The sequence below is a fragment of the Aspergillus caelatus genome (genome assembly GCF_009193585.1).
Source record: "Aspergillus caelatus strain CBS 763.97 unplaced genomic scaffold BDV27scaffold_90, whole genome shotgun sequence".
NCBI classification, from domain to species: domain Eukaryota; kingdom Fungi; phylum Ascomycota; class Eurotiomycetes; order Eurotiales; family Aspergillaceae; genus Aspergillus; species Aspergillus caelatus.
In genome coordinates this window covers 1-14,016 of record NW_022475353.1, presented here as the reverse complement: position 1 = coordinate 14,016, position 14,016 = coordinate 1, and the positions used below count along the sequence as shown (strand labels likewise).

General features: G+C 47.4%; 4 protein-coding genes across 4 annotated transcripts; 3 read left to right on the top strand and 1 right to left on the bottom strand.

The window, feature by feature from the left end:
- Window positions 1–2,852: 2,852 nt before the first annotated feature.
- BDV27DRAFT_114740 (cyclic nucleotide-binding domain-containing protein) lies at window positions 2,853–4,387 on the top strand. Its single transcript, XM_032064616.1, has one exon. The coding sequence runs from the start codon at window positions 3,039–3,041 to the stop codon at window positions 4,290–4,292; it is 1,254 nt and encodes a 417-aa protein (XP_031927476.1). The 5' UTR covers window positions 2,853–3,038; the 3' UTR covers window positions 4,293–4,387.
- Window positions 4,388–4,809, top strand: BDV27DRAFT_114745 (uncharacterized protein). The gene has a single exon (XM_032064617.1). The coding sequence runs from the start codon at window positions 4,483–4,485 to the stop codon at window positions 4,756–4,758; it is 276 nt and encodes a 91-aa protein (XP_031927475.1). The 5' UTR covers window positions 4,388–4,482; the 3' UTR covers window positions 4,759–4,809.
- BDV27DRAFT_114738 (uncharacterized protein) lies at window positions 4,809–5,992 on the bottom strand. Its single transcript, XM_032064615.1, has 2 exons — window positions 5,345–5,992; window positions 4,809–5,143 (listed from the first exon to the last, which is right to left on the bottom strand). The coding sequence occupies exons 1-2, from the start codon at window positions 5,802–5,804 to the stop codon at window positions 4,860–4,862; spliced, it is 744 nt and encodes a 247-aa protein (XP_031927474.1). The 5' UTR covers window positions 5,805–5,992; the 3' UTR covers window positions 4,809–4,859.
- Window positions 5,993–7,096: 1,104 nt separating this feature from the next.
- Window positions 7,097–10,189, top strand: BDV27DRAFT_145291 (forkhead domain protein; the record flags this gene model as incomplete). The annotated part of the gene is made up of 1 exon (XM_032070391.1): window positions 7,097–10,189. One exon carries the CDS (start codon window positions 7,097–7,099, stop codon window positions 10,187–10,189), a length of 3,093 nt encoding a protein of 1,030 aa, XP_031927473.1.
- Between the last annotated feature and the right edge of the window lie 3,827 nt (window positions 10,190–14,016).

The window sequence follows — 14,016 nt, the reverse complement described above, 5'->3', positions numbered from 1 at the left end:
CTAAACTTTTACTTCACGTTTTATTATTAACCAATCACCTCTATTCTGCCACGCCCCGATATCTCTGCGTCTTCGAGAAGACCGAACCCTATCTTGATCATAGGTGGGAAGGTGGACTTAACCATTTTAAGATGTAGTTAGGTAGGGCGAATCAAGAAAGATACCGATAGCCTGCAACACCATTAGTAGTTTTCGATGATGGGTGTCGCCCATGTTTTAGCCAGTTTTACCAGTCATAGAAAAAGGTGGAGACTGCTAGCATACATTGCTTCTGCTTCCACCATCGTTAAGGGAGGCAGAAGACAATGCTATGAGATTATGTAGTGCACCCCGGCAATATACGATGACGCATACGACGTGATGCTGAGTTTTTGATAAATCAGAGAAGTTGTCACTGGAGAGACTAAGAAGGCACTGGGCACGCATGAGTAAGCTGAAGGAGAGGCTGGGAATGATGTCTAGGCTGTTGGCGAGTAATGTCAAATTCACCGTTTCTACTGATGTTGTTTCAACTAGAACACTACTAACGGTGAACCGCAGTAGTATTGAAATTACATCTTCGACCTTCCTCAAACAAAGCATAAAATACTGGTCTATCATAAGTAGACACAAGTACTGCTTGGAATGAGAAGCTTCTAGTATTTAATTGAATATTTCTACTTCGTGGCCCATCATTGGTAAAACCCTACTCAATCATCTTGTACGATATATATGTGTTTTTTAGATATTCCAAGTTCAATCTATACCGTGACATAAAACTCCAGGACGTGATTACTCATTGAGATCCCAACTTCGATAGGAAACATGATAAGAAATCCAGGCCCTAAATATTGGGACATCGGCAGCGTGCTACTTGTACAGAGAGTTTTATGAATACACATGTTATGAGCGATCAGAAATGCTCAGTGCGTGCCCAAAGCAAAAGGGGAGTCGGCTCGATTAGATAAACGTCTCGTGAAAGCGGCGGGCATCTAAAGTAATGTGCTAAAGTACCGGCCAGCTGAACAAGGCTAAACTGAATACGGCGTTTTTGGCCAGACTGACAAAAGATCCAAGGTTCTTCCGAGTGCTGATGGCATCGGTGCTCCGTAGACGTCAGAGAAAAAAGAAGTGCCATTGTAGAATCATGACTTCAGCGAGTTGGGTTGGAGAGGTGGGGGAAGATTTGCCACCCAATAACATTGGAAGGATGGGAAATGAACTACATCATGATTGACAAGTGGCTGCTTTTGCTTCTTGAATCATTCCAGTAATTACGACCGTGAAATGCTTGATAATAAGTACGGCCATGAACATCATAATAATGAACAAGATATTCTTCAGGTAATTGTAAGAAATTAAATTTAATGATTTCAGGAGAAGGGTAATAAATATATAGTATAGATGGAGTGGTGCAACCGAAGCCAAGGAAGGAGTTACGGAGTAGTATGACGGAATCCACCCCCTTTTGGAGTCAAGCGTGACTTCAGCCCTCCTTCTAGAAGACACTTGGAATCCTCATGGAACAAAACACCAGACAACATTGAATTCAAAGCTTCTCGCCCATCACCCGTGCGCGTCCCCTTCTTCGGAAGACCGGCTCTGCCCTGATTTCGTCCCCTTTTCCATGTGTTCGATCATTCGGTGTTCCTCTGGAGAAGACAGACTATTGACACCAACGTCCAGCTATTGAAGTAGTAGATTGGTTCATGTGGACACCGATCCGCGCGATCCCCCAGCCCGTTTATGATTCTGACTGCAAAGACTTTCCACTAGTAGTCTGCAGTAGTACCGCGCATGATCATATCTTTAGAAAGGATCCGATTCATCATCGGTCCCGGGCATTGGCTAATAGAAATAGCATGATTAATTAGTTACCTGTGAGATTAATAAAGTAAACGAGAGACGATTGACCCTTGTAGTATTAGTAGTAGTAGAAGCGATTCAGGAGGTAAGTAAACCACATTATCATAAGTATCCATGAGTCGGTTCGCAGTAAACTTCATTGAAGAAGCTACGGGTCACAGAATCGAAGCTTCCGTGACTTCCATTCCTGCTCCCCACCTTTTTGGCCGAGTCCTTGTTCCATCTCTTTCCCCTCCTCCCTTTCTGCAACCCCTCCGAACTCAGGCCTTCTAGGATTATCAACACCACTTCCCCCCCCCCTTTTCTTTTTCGACGTTTATTTAAATTTTGAATTCTTTGCTCGTCCCCCCTTTTCTATTTTCTTTTATTTTCATAATTTTTTTTTTCTGTTTTCTTTTTTAAAACTTCCTTTGCGCACAGGTAGGTGATTTCCATTCTCTCTTCTAATTCTTTTTCGCTTCGTTCTTTCATCCCAAGAGACTTTCCACGCGACCCAAAGCAGAGGTGCAGGTGTGATACACTTAACCAACCTTGTCGGTTGCCCCTCCAAAGCTTGTCGTAACTGAAGCTATTTCCCTATTGCCACATCTTTTCTTCTTGAACCCACAAACAGGAAAAAGAAGACAGGAATAAATGAATAAACTGTCATTCACACGGGAAATTTTATGCAACACCCTCCTGAAACACTGAAACTACACTATCAATTAACAAATCTGCGTCAAGCCACAGCAGGTATTGTGGTACTGGAGTCTCCATCAGAGCTACCACTCGGGAAATCATCCATCATAGACCACACCATCTTTGGTCCGCTGCGTCTTTAGATTCTCCAATCAAACTTCTCGCTGAGATACCCACTTTTGGGCGGAGACCCCAATCCATTACTTGTGCTTCCTGTCGGTTTCCCTACCCGCCCCTCATCCTCGTCTTTCTCGACTGTGCTGCTCAGGCTCCTGTGTGCACTCACACATCACTATTTTCATTTCTTGTTACCGTCCTCGTTCCTTCTCAAACCCCTCCCTTCATTCTTTCTTTTCAACCTTTGTCTTCATCGTACCTCATATCTAACCTTGTCCAGTCAACTTCCTTCCGCCTTTCCACTCCAGCGGCTTCAAGTCGCGGTATTCGGTTTCTACACGTCTTCCCCGCTTCCCTGTGGCCGGAGAGCTATCTCCTCCGGCCCTACTGCCGACACAATGGCTGAAAGCTCTTTCTCCAGCGCTAGCCCTCACCTCAAGGTGGGCACAAAAGATGATAAAACTTCAGCATTCCGAAAGATCTCAGAGGACGAGGAGTGGGAGGTGACGTCACCAACTGACCCGACCTTTCAAACTGCAAATTCGGCGGCAGCTTCGTCCTCCGCTGGAAACAACCTCTTTGGAGGCAATGTATTTAATGAACCACAAGGCGGGGGAATACGTTTTCGCAGGAGTCCTTTTGCGAACTCTTCTGGGGATGGAGATGAAGACCAAGACGACTTCGACGAACACCCTGAAGGACCTCGCCCGACGGGTGCCTTGAATGAGGGATTCCCGAATAACTACGCTTTGGGTCGTCGGACATCCGTGTCTGCTGAATCTTTGAACCCCACCTCGGCTGGTTCAGATAGCTGGGTGCCCCCGCACCACCCAAAGACCGAAGACCAGGTCTCCCGATTGAAGACCGCTGTCAGCGGCAATTTTTTGTTTTCCCACCTTGATGATGACCAGTTCAAGACTGTGGTCGATGCCCTAGTCGAAAAGCCCATTCCTGCCAAGGGAATTAAAGTGATCTCACAGGGCGATGCAGGTGATTACTTCTACATCGTGGAAGATGGTCACTTCGACGTCTACATTCACCCATCAGGCTCGGTACAGTCGGGTACCGATGGAATGGGGTCTAAGGCGGGTACGATTGGACCCGGGGGTTCGTTCGGAGAACTGGCTCTCATGTACAACGCACCCCGAGCTGCGACAATTGTGTCTACTGACTCGAAGAGCACACTATGGGCTTTGGACCGTATCACATTCCGAAGGATTCTCATGGACTCCGCATTCCAGCGACGTCGCATGTATGAGGCCTTTTTGGAAGAGGTTCCGCTCCTCTCCAGTCTAAAGCCTTATGAGCGTTCCAAGATTGCCGATGCTCTAGACGCAATTAAGTTTTCAGCTGGCTCTACCATCATCAGAGAAGGTGATCCAGGTGATGCTTTCTACCTTCTCGAGTCGGGTGAGGTAGAGGCTTTCAAGGAAGGCGTGGATAGACCGGTGAAGTCCTATCAACGGGGCGATTACTTTGGAGAGCTTGCTCTTCTGGACGACCAACCCCGAGCCGCCAGCATAGTCGCTAAGACTGATGTCAAGGTGGCGAAGCTTGGTCGGGATGGATTTAAACGGTTATTAGGGCCCGTAGAGGAAATCATGAGAAGAGCGGAGTATGAACAGATTCAACCGAAGCCTGCAGCTTCGTAGCAGATCTGTTTCGTTTCCGAAGAAGCTGGAGTGAACATCCCCGCATCCTCGTCTTGATATGCGATCATCTGTCTCATTGTTTTTCTCTTCTCTTTCTCATTTTTCCTTTAATTGCTAATTGTATGTCTTGTTTTGGGTGTCTAAGGGATCTAGTGAAGGGAGCATCGGGAGTTGTCTCCAGATACGAAAGATGGAGCCAAAAAGCTCCTCACGTTGTTGGCGAATCATGACTGGTCTTTACTACTTCTTGTCACCATTATCCGGTGATCTAGGAGGTGGTTATATTCAAGAAAACTGTTTTTGTCGGACCAACCGTTTGATACCTACCGTTGGTCCGTTTCATGCGGCTGCGTCCTTTCTTCTTTCCAACCATCTCAATGTTGATCTCGTCACTGAACTGTGGTCAATATACACATATGTACATGATCAATCTCGTATATGGCATCTTATATCGTGTCATCGCTGAGAGCCTTTTCTTGTGCAAATAGGACTACTGTTATCCATAGCCAGAGACACACGTCGAAGTAGAGACGTAAGTAGTAATAGGGCCTAGACGGCCGACACTCATCATCGGACCACCAAATCACTCCGCAACACCCACTTTTCGCCGTCTGAAACCTCACTGCCCTCATGCAGGAGACATCGGTCGCCATGCCGATGTAGTAGTGCCATGCCCGTGACAGGGGCCACTGAAACAGGCTCGGGGTTGCGATTCCCGCGAGTCGAGTCTGGGTAGAAGATAGTTTCACCCCCCGAGCAGGTAGTCAAGTAAATAAGAAGGGTCCACGTGGTGCGAGCAGGTTGAGATGGATGGGAGGGGGAAGAGAAAGTGAGGGTGTTGGAATCGTCGTCTGCAACCATTAGTCTCCCCGCACGTAGGCAATTATGTCCGGAGACCCGCTTCTGCATCATACAGTGCATCCGTACAACCTCTAGGTCTACATCTTATCTACAGGGGACATACATACATATACTGCGGCTAGAACCCACAAACAGGGAAAGGGTGAAAAAAAAAAAAAAAAAAGAAAGAAAGAAAGAGAGTAAGAACTTACAATGCTGGGCAAAAAACTGTCCCTTCGAATACCGATAGATCCGAATATTCGCATTCAACCCCAAAGGCTCCCCACCCCAGATCTCCTTCATAGACCTCTCCCCCTCCCCATCCTCGTTCATCACTAAGTCCTTCAGCGCTGTCCCGCTCCACAACGACTCCGCAAACCGCTCATCCTCGATCTGGAAGCGATCGTTGACACGAACAGCGTCGCCCTTTTTCGGTTTCCCGGGGGTAGTGGTCAGGGGCAGGGAGGAGAGGAATGAGACGTAGTTTTTGCAGAGGTTTGCGGTGAAGAAGTTTGGAATGAGGTAGATTTGGTCGGGGAGGAGGGGGTCGAGGCTGAGGTCGGATGAGGGGATGAGGGGGCGGAGAGGAGGCCAGTTTGGTTTAGGGGTTTGTTGTTGTTGCTGTGGTTTGGAGGAAATGATGTCCTTTTTGGATTTGGATTTTGGGGGCATGGTTTTTGTTTTTGTTTTTATTTTTTCTGTTTCTTTTCTTCTTCTTCGCTCCTTTGCTTGGTTCAACTTCTGTGGTGGTTGTTTAACTAGTTGGTTTTGGTTTTATTTTTTTCTTGTCTTTGTTTCTTTGGGGTCGGAGCGGAGGTCTGGGATGGATCAGGAGTTATTTTTCGTATTGATGGTACGGTATTAAATGTCAATGGGGATATAGATGTAGGTACTGATATATGTCAATACACAAACTTGGTAGTTGGTATAAGCGTTATATTATCGTTATCTATATGTATTCCCCAGATTTGATAGTGATAGCTTCATGAGATAAAGTTCTGGTCGAGATCGACCGAAGTGGTGTTACCATCTCTGGATCCATGGAGGAGAAACTGCAAGTAATGCAGGGGATTTCTTGGCATTACTGTATTTAGATTTTTGGAGGTTGAACTCTTCTGGCTCTTTGTTGCGGTATGTTTATACTTCCCGACTGGTAGTTACACTTTTTTTTTTTTTTTTTTTAAAAAAAAAAAAAATATGTACCTAGTACAATTTGTGCTGATAATTCTCAAATATCGTCAAGTCAACGCTTTTGGTTGCATGGGAGATCGCAACCTGAAACAGAATGGATGATCTGCCTCCAGTACGAGAGGTATGGGTCATCATACAGTACATAGGTAATACTAGTTTACAAGCATCATACGGATAGTACCACAGCTCAAACATCGTCACACATGGTCATGAATCTCTCACAGGGATGAGTTCTCGTTCCAGTCGTACCATATAATTACTCGGTACCTCCTACAGTAACAACTCTAAAAAATGCCACAAAATACTCGAAAACAATCAGAGATCCAGACCGGTACCGTACATGTACAGTACCCGTAATCACATGACCACGGGATGTCGGACCAGTAAAAGCGGCAGAAAAAAAAGAGAAGAAAAAAAAAAGTAAAGAAAAAAACGACCGGCTCCTCTTTTCTCCTGCCAGTCAGATTGTCTCCTTCCATGGCCTCACTTCACCGCCCAGCTTCTCTCATCCCTCCAGCCCGTTGTCTTTCTTCAACCAGCAGCAGCCGCCGGTCATGTCGTCGTCGCAGACCATGACAGCGCCAGCGGTGGGCCATCGACCGCCTGATGCTGGTCCCAATATGTCGTCAATCTATGACTATGGTCGTTCTCAACAGCCTGACGACCATCGGTCCCCCTCCCCGCCCAGCGACTCCGCAATCCGCGCTTTGAACGATTCTGCCCCCGACCCCCCCGATACTCCTTCCAATGGCTTGACTTCTCCCTCCGGCACGATGCCTGTCAAGTCCGAGTCCGATAACAATGCTTTTCCTCCTCCTGCTGTCGAACAAAGCTCGCAAAGTGATACCAGGCGTCAGTCCGCGGCCAGTGCGCTCTTGGCTCAACTGCTCGGCAACCAGTCGTCAATGCCTTCCGACGGACCAGGGCCCTCTGCGGAACACTCCGTACCCGCAGCGCAAGACACGAACCAACACCAGGATATCGATGATGGGATGAATGGACAGTGGTCGACGGACGCGCCTACGGGAACCACAGCGGTGTCTTCAGACCCGACCGGGGGCCAAGACCAAATCCCGGCCAACTCGAACGAGTTGCCGGAGTCTCAGCAAGAACAGAAAAACTCCAATCAAGCATCGAAGGTACCCTTTTCGAACCCAGAAGAGGACCTGAACATATCATTGAAACATGTCGACCCCTCGGAAGGCCTCACGGACCCTCTACTCTTTTCGAAGTCGGGTCTAGACCATTCCGACCTATTTACGCCGTTTGATATCACTGGCGCTGCTAAGGACCCATTCGAGGCATTGCAACAACACGAGATACTTACAGCTGCTTATCTTTCCCAAAACGCTGATCTATCAGCCCTTGGATACTCCGGAGGACATCTACAGGACACCGGTTCGATCGCGGGATCAGAGCCTCGCATCCAGGCTTTTGCAAAACTGGAATTCGACGATGGTCATTTCTACTGCAACACATATTCCTTTATTCTCGGGCGAGACGTACGGGCTGCCCGGGCCGCCCATCAGCGCGAATTTCAGGTCCGACAGGCCATGAGACACACCCGCGCGAAAAGTTCAAGTGGTGGGAATACGTCGCATACTCCTATCCGAATGAAGCATGAAGGCAGCGGCATCATAGGCAGTGTCGTCAGTGACCGTGGTGGAATTATGGGCTTTGATCCTGATGTGCCGCCCCATCTTCCCTCCCGTATAAGTCGGCGATCGTCCAACTCTTCCCACGCCGAATTGGGAGCTCCGATGCATGCAACACCGGCTCAGCTACAGTCGAATACAACTGATTACAACGCCCTTGCTATGGAATCTTTGAATGACGAGGGTGGAGATGCTAAGCCAGTTGATGCTTTAGCTTTGCTTCCATCCCCAGATTCTTGTCCAACGATCCCGATTCACCCCCCTGCCACTACAGACGGTAGTGCCGCCGGACACCGAGGTATCTCACGGAAACATGTAAAGATTGCATATAATTTTGATAGGAATCTCTTTGAGATGGAGGTTATGGGGAGAAATGGAGCGTTCATTGGTGCTGATTGGTTATCGCCGGGTCAGATCAGGCCCTTACACAGCGGCGATTATATCCAAATCGGGGGTGTACGAATACGATTTCTACTTCCAGATGTACCAATCGGTGAGACGGGCGCCGACAGGGTCGAGGAACCCTACGTGGCAGAGGAAGAAAATGCACAGGCTTCAGTCCCTGCAACGGAGAACGACGAGGATGAGAAACGCCGCAAATCTGAAAGTACAGAGAACAAAGATGCCCCGAAGACCACTAAGATCGTTCTTAAGACTAAAGAACCCGATCCGACACGCCCGGTACCATCCATTGAAAGTTCTGCTGACGGCCAGCAACCTATGCGTCGTAGAGGCCCGGGACGGCCACCCAAGGATGGCATTATGTCGAAGCGTGAACGGGCTGAATTGGCCAGGGAACAAAAGTTGGCTGCGAAACGTGAGGCAAATGGAGGTGTTACTCCTCCTCCTGCCAATCGGCCGAAGGCCGGAAAGACAACGACTACGAGTGCTACTACTGTCACGACACCCAAGGAGTCCATGGGTGGAGAATCTCCTGGATCCAAGCCTGAAAAGCGGAAGTACACCAAGAGGAAGAAGCCTGATGGCACTCTTATGGACTTCCCTCTGCCTTCTACAGAAGGTGGTCAGTTCCCTATGGACCAGCGCCCGGAGGATTACATCAAAGCCCCTCCAGTCAAGAAGCGCAAGCCCTCGCGTTCACCCTCGCCCAACTACCCACCAGAATCCGCATATACTCCAGAAGATCTGGCCAAACCGCCCTACAATTATGCGGTTCTTATCTTCGATGCTCTCACTGAGGCTGGCACGCCGATGACGTTGAAGCAGATCTATCGCGCGCTCAAGTTAAAATATCCATATTTCCGTTTCAAGTGTGAAACTGAAGGCTGGACGTCCAGTGTGCGACACAACCTCAACGGCAACAGTCATCTCTTTATGCATGCCGAGAGAGACGGTAAAGGATGGTCATGGCAACTACGTCCGGGAGCATCGGTTGAAAAGGAGAAGAAGAGGCGTCCATCGCCGCCGCCGCCATCACAGCCGCCGCCGATGCCTGCGGCTCCGCAGTATATGCCTCCTATGAACCCAGCCTACTCCAACCCAACCAATGGGCAGGCAAATATGGCGAACCCCCATTTCCAATTTCCGTCAATGCCATCAAATCCGTACCCTGCCCCCTCGCCTGCACCTGCACCTGTTCCTGCACCTCAGCAATCGAGTCCCTATCCGCCACCATCTCAACCCGCCGCCTCTACCCCTTTCCCCATACCAAGTCCACTAAGGAACAATCTTCCGCCTGCTTTTGCTCAGACAACGCCGTCCACATACACTTCCCCATATGCCTCCGATCCCCCTCCGCAGCTGATTCAATATCAGCAATCGCAGCAACAACAGACCATGCAAGCACAGCCCCAGCATCACTCACCTTACCCACCAGCCAACCCTCCTCCACCACCAGCTCCTCCCATGTCAATGAACCCGCCATCTCAAAATCTTCCGCCCAACCCAGGCCCACCTATGCAACACCAGCCCAACCTTGGTGTCGCCCCAGGCGAGCCCAGTTCAGGCCCTATGGACACTTCCGAAACTTCTTCGTTCAATGACCGCGCGAACAAGGCGATTGATGACTTCGAAGCTGTCCTCATGGAGGATTACGAAGACAAGAACTACATTCGGGAAGTGCTCAAGAGCGCCCGCGCCCGCGTTTTGGGAGAGGCCACGGAAAGCTCATTCCCTGGTGGCGAGCCGAAGGACGAGGCAGTCATTCTAGACGCGCTTCGTGGCTTGGTCGGAGGCTTGAAGGATGAGTGAAACCAGGACAACGGCTCCAGAATCCTGCATGGTTGCGCTTGAGATGCTCCACAGGATTGCTTGGATTGAACGAGTTACGATTTGGAATTTCTTTCTTATGTTTACGAACGTCTACATTTGGCGATTGGTCTGGTGTTGCAGGAGGTATAACATTATGGGATCCCATGATCGGTGACACGGTTGTCACCGGTCTCACGAGTATGACATTGTGTTTTGCTCCCCAGTGGCTTGCTCTTTCCGTTTCTGTTATTCCTTATTATTTTTTATTTTTTTTTTTTCGCTATCTCGATTTCTTTGTTCGATGATATCCACTACGTTCTGGGCTTCTTTTGATTCATGTCGTGGCCCCGGAACCATGAGATTTACCGGGTAAATTCTTTCCATTGTCGTGGCAGGTGTAGGAGGCAAAACTAGGAGTTAGTTGCATAGACAAAAGATGAATCTGGGCATTACTGTCGGTCAATGACATATTTTATCTGATAACTCTTTTTTTCTCTCAATTTTTTGGTGTTGTGATTCGTCTTCGTTTTGTATTCTAGATTCAAGCCCGAAATTCCCCTAGCCGCAGGACGGTTTCTAGGGAACCCAAGGCCTCTTCAGGTCACGGGAGAAATATTGTTGTTGTTATTGTTGGAAACCGAAGATAGCCGACTGGCTGGGATGTATATCCAATCCACACGGAGTATACAACTTGGAGGTTGGTTGTTTAAGGCTCTAAAATGTACTTACTTTCTAGCCGGGATTGAGTCAATTAGCAAGTATCGGGTTAGTGGGTGGTTAACGAATTGATGTGAATGATATTGCAGCGATTCGGCGGTTTTACCCCTCACCCCCCGTCGTCCCTCTTCTCCCTGACTTCCCGACTTTCTAAGGTTCCTTAACTATCCGATGACAGGCACCGATACCATTCGTGATGTTCTTTTCTTAGTTGAAAGTCAAACCCAACGGACATTTCGGAGACTTGCCTTCCTAGACCCAAGGACTCATTAGTGGCCTACTTTCTCCTACGTCAGGGAGCATGGCAAGAGGTGATATGGGGATAGGTCAGGTCATTGGGCAGCGATGTCCTCTCTGTTTTTTTTTTTTTTTTTTTAAAAAAAAAAAATTATTATTGTTATTTTACTTTTCATGCAGGTTCCACCCCCACTTTACCGGATTGTTTAGACTGCATGAGCATGGGTTTTCTCAGGTAAAATGATCATATAATGAACTCTCTCGTTCCATTCTTCCGAACGATCTCGGTGGAAAGATGTACCAGCAAGGGTGATGTTCTATGCCATGTAGATAAAAACACCATGTACCCTACATATGTACAATAATCCGTACCTACCGTTGATGATGTGCAGTCTGAATAAGGACTGGTGAAGGGACACTGCGTACCTTACTGACGAGTGAGTTGGACGGGGTGTGGTTTGTCTGGTTATATAACTGATGGGGCAGTGATTCGTTGGACCCCCCCCCCCGATGATGCGCTGTAATATGGAACCGATGATTGATGTTGATATGGTACCTGAATACGGAGTAGGTACCACCCTATAATGGGGATGCGTCAAAAAGACCTTCCCCCATCTTGGCAAGAGTCATTCGATCATGGACTTTGACTCAGAGATCCAGTGGTAAGAAAAACGAGGAGGGGGGCTAATCAGTGGCTGGGTATATATTTCCATCCATCTGGTTGGTAGTTTGGTGGTTGTCACACTCGCCCGAATGACGAAGAGATCCGGGCAAATTAGGGCGCGTAGCAGCAGCTGAGCTGGACATCCAGCCATCGGATGACTGACGACTTCCCATGGAGGCCTTCTTGAATTATTGAATCTAGTATGCCTGGACAACTGCAGTCAGTCAGTCAGCGTCTCATCTGACGTCGGCGGAGCAACGAATTATGTGGGAAGAATGTTTCCCGGATGTATGCGAGAGGCTATTTCATTATTTGAATTTATTTCTTCCTGCTTTCTTTCCAATAAGTGTTGGTCGGGGACATGCCTAATTTGATCCGGGCTGTACTGTCTATGCGTGTGTCTGTATGTGCGACTACTACATACATACATACATTGTACATCAATTCTGACGGCCTTTTAACGGGAACATTACCGCCATGTCTGACTGGTACAGTGTATCGTTTTAAAAATGAGGCGTTCTCCTTGCCACCAAGGCTTTTCCTTGCTTTTATTTTCTTTCTTTGGATACATGGTGTCATAAAAGAGAACTGAGGCTGGGTTATGATGTTATAAATTGCCACCGTGAGAACAAGTTAGAACCTTTGATTCTCTAGACGTACACTTTCTATGGCCTATGTACTCTGTATGTATGGATGGGTACGTCCGTCCATCCATCCATACATACAGAGTACATTCATTCATTCATCCGTACAAACAGAAGAACTCTTGAAGATCCTTCAATCTTTGTCATCATCCCCCCGTGACCTTCGCATTAACTATCCCCTCTTAGGTAATCCCGTTGGTCTGAAGAGAGTTGAAAATTCAAAAAGTGGAACTCGATTGGATTTTCCATGACCGAAAATAGACAAGTCCCAAGCCCTGGATCTTCCCACTCTTAAGTTTTTTTTTTAAGACTAGTCCCGTAAAGTACATAGTGTGTTCGTCGTACGTACCACCCGGAGAGACACGTTTTAAATTTTTCCTCTTACTTTATTATTTTAGCACGGGGGAGAAGAAAAGGAAAGGAAGGTGCACGTCCCAGGAAACCCACCGTGAAGGTTCGAGGCAAGTCCCCAGTGCCCATCTCTCTCTTCTGGTCGACTTGCTCAAGAACGGGCGCTACACCCTCGCTCTGATACGTACTCTCCAGGTATGGAGTACGAAAATACTCCACCGCGGGCAGTCACTATCGCGCAGTAGTTAGTAGTTCACCTGTGCCCCCTTCCCAATCACTCAGTGAGAGTGTGACTGCGACTTTGCATCAGTGTTGCCTTGTTGGGTCGGCGGTGCTCCCAGTCAAGACGGTCACTGGTCCTTTAGCTTTAGGGAATTCCACAGCCTCGCATTGCCTCTTTCTTGTTCCACCCTCCTATTTGGTAAATGGGTCGTGTTATTATTGTTATTATTATTATTTTATTTATTTTTATTCTGTACGGGGTACTGCTCCCTCTCGTCTTGATCCTTTTTATGACTCTTGTTGCATTGCATTGATTATTGATGGGTTATTATTAGGACCTGTCGATGAAAGATCATTATAGAAAATAGAAAACAAAATTAGAAAATTAAAAAAAATAAAAAATATCGCATCCATATCATAATGATCCTCAGACATAATGCATTATGCCTTATATTCCTCTCTTATACTTCTTTTTTACTACTACTATTATTATTATTATTGTAATGAATAGGGATCAGTGCAGAATCAAAACAATCTACTAGTTCTTTATCTTGAAAGTGGTATCAAAGTACGGAGTACGGAATGAAAAAAAAAAAAAAATAAAAACCGATCCCCAAAAACGGCTCCAGCGGCAGGTTTCTCATACCTACCAACCTCATTCACTCACCCCAACGACTAGCCCGAGGGGAGGTGCCCCATCTGCACGGCGGTCTCCTGTTTGTCCCAAAGGTGAACCCCTAATGAATGGTGGACAGATGACTTCCAAGACTGATTCAGATGAATTAATACTGTTTGAACAAATTGTGGTGCATGATAAAAAGTTGAATTACACTTCACAAATCAACTATTCAGGGCATTATTATTATTATTATTTTTTTTTTTTTTTTTCATTTTCAATTTTTTAAGGAGCTTCAGCTAGACCGCTAAGGAATTCAGCAACGAACCATGGATCCAGTTGCTTCGTGAGTGTTCTGGTCTCTCTTGGTAACCGT

Bases quoted from the DNA above. Each gene is read 5' to 3' on its own strand.
- BDV27DRAFT_114740 (XM_032064616.1), top strand. From the start codon at position 3,039: ATGGCTGAAAGCTCTTTCTCCAGCGCTAGCCCTCACCTCAAGGTGGGC.
- BDV27DRAFT_114738 (XM_032064615.1), bottom strand. From the start codon at position 5,804: ATGCCCCCAAAATCCAAATCCAAAAAGGACATCATTTCCTCCAAACCA. The intron at 5,144-5,344 runs GTAAGTTCTTAC...TAATGGTTGCAG, and splicing joins ACAGTTTTTTGCCCAGCATT to ACGACGATTCCAACACCCTC.
- BDV27DRAFT_114745 (XM_032064617.1), top strand. From the start codon at position 4,483: ATGGAGCCAAAAAGCTCCTCACGTTGTTGGCGAATCATGACTGGTCTT.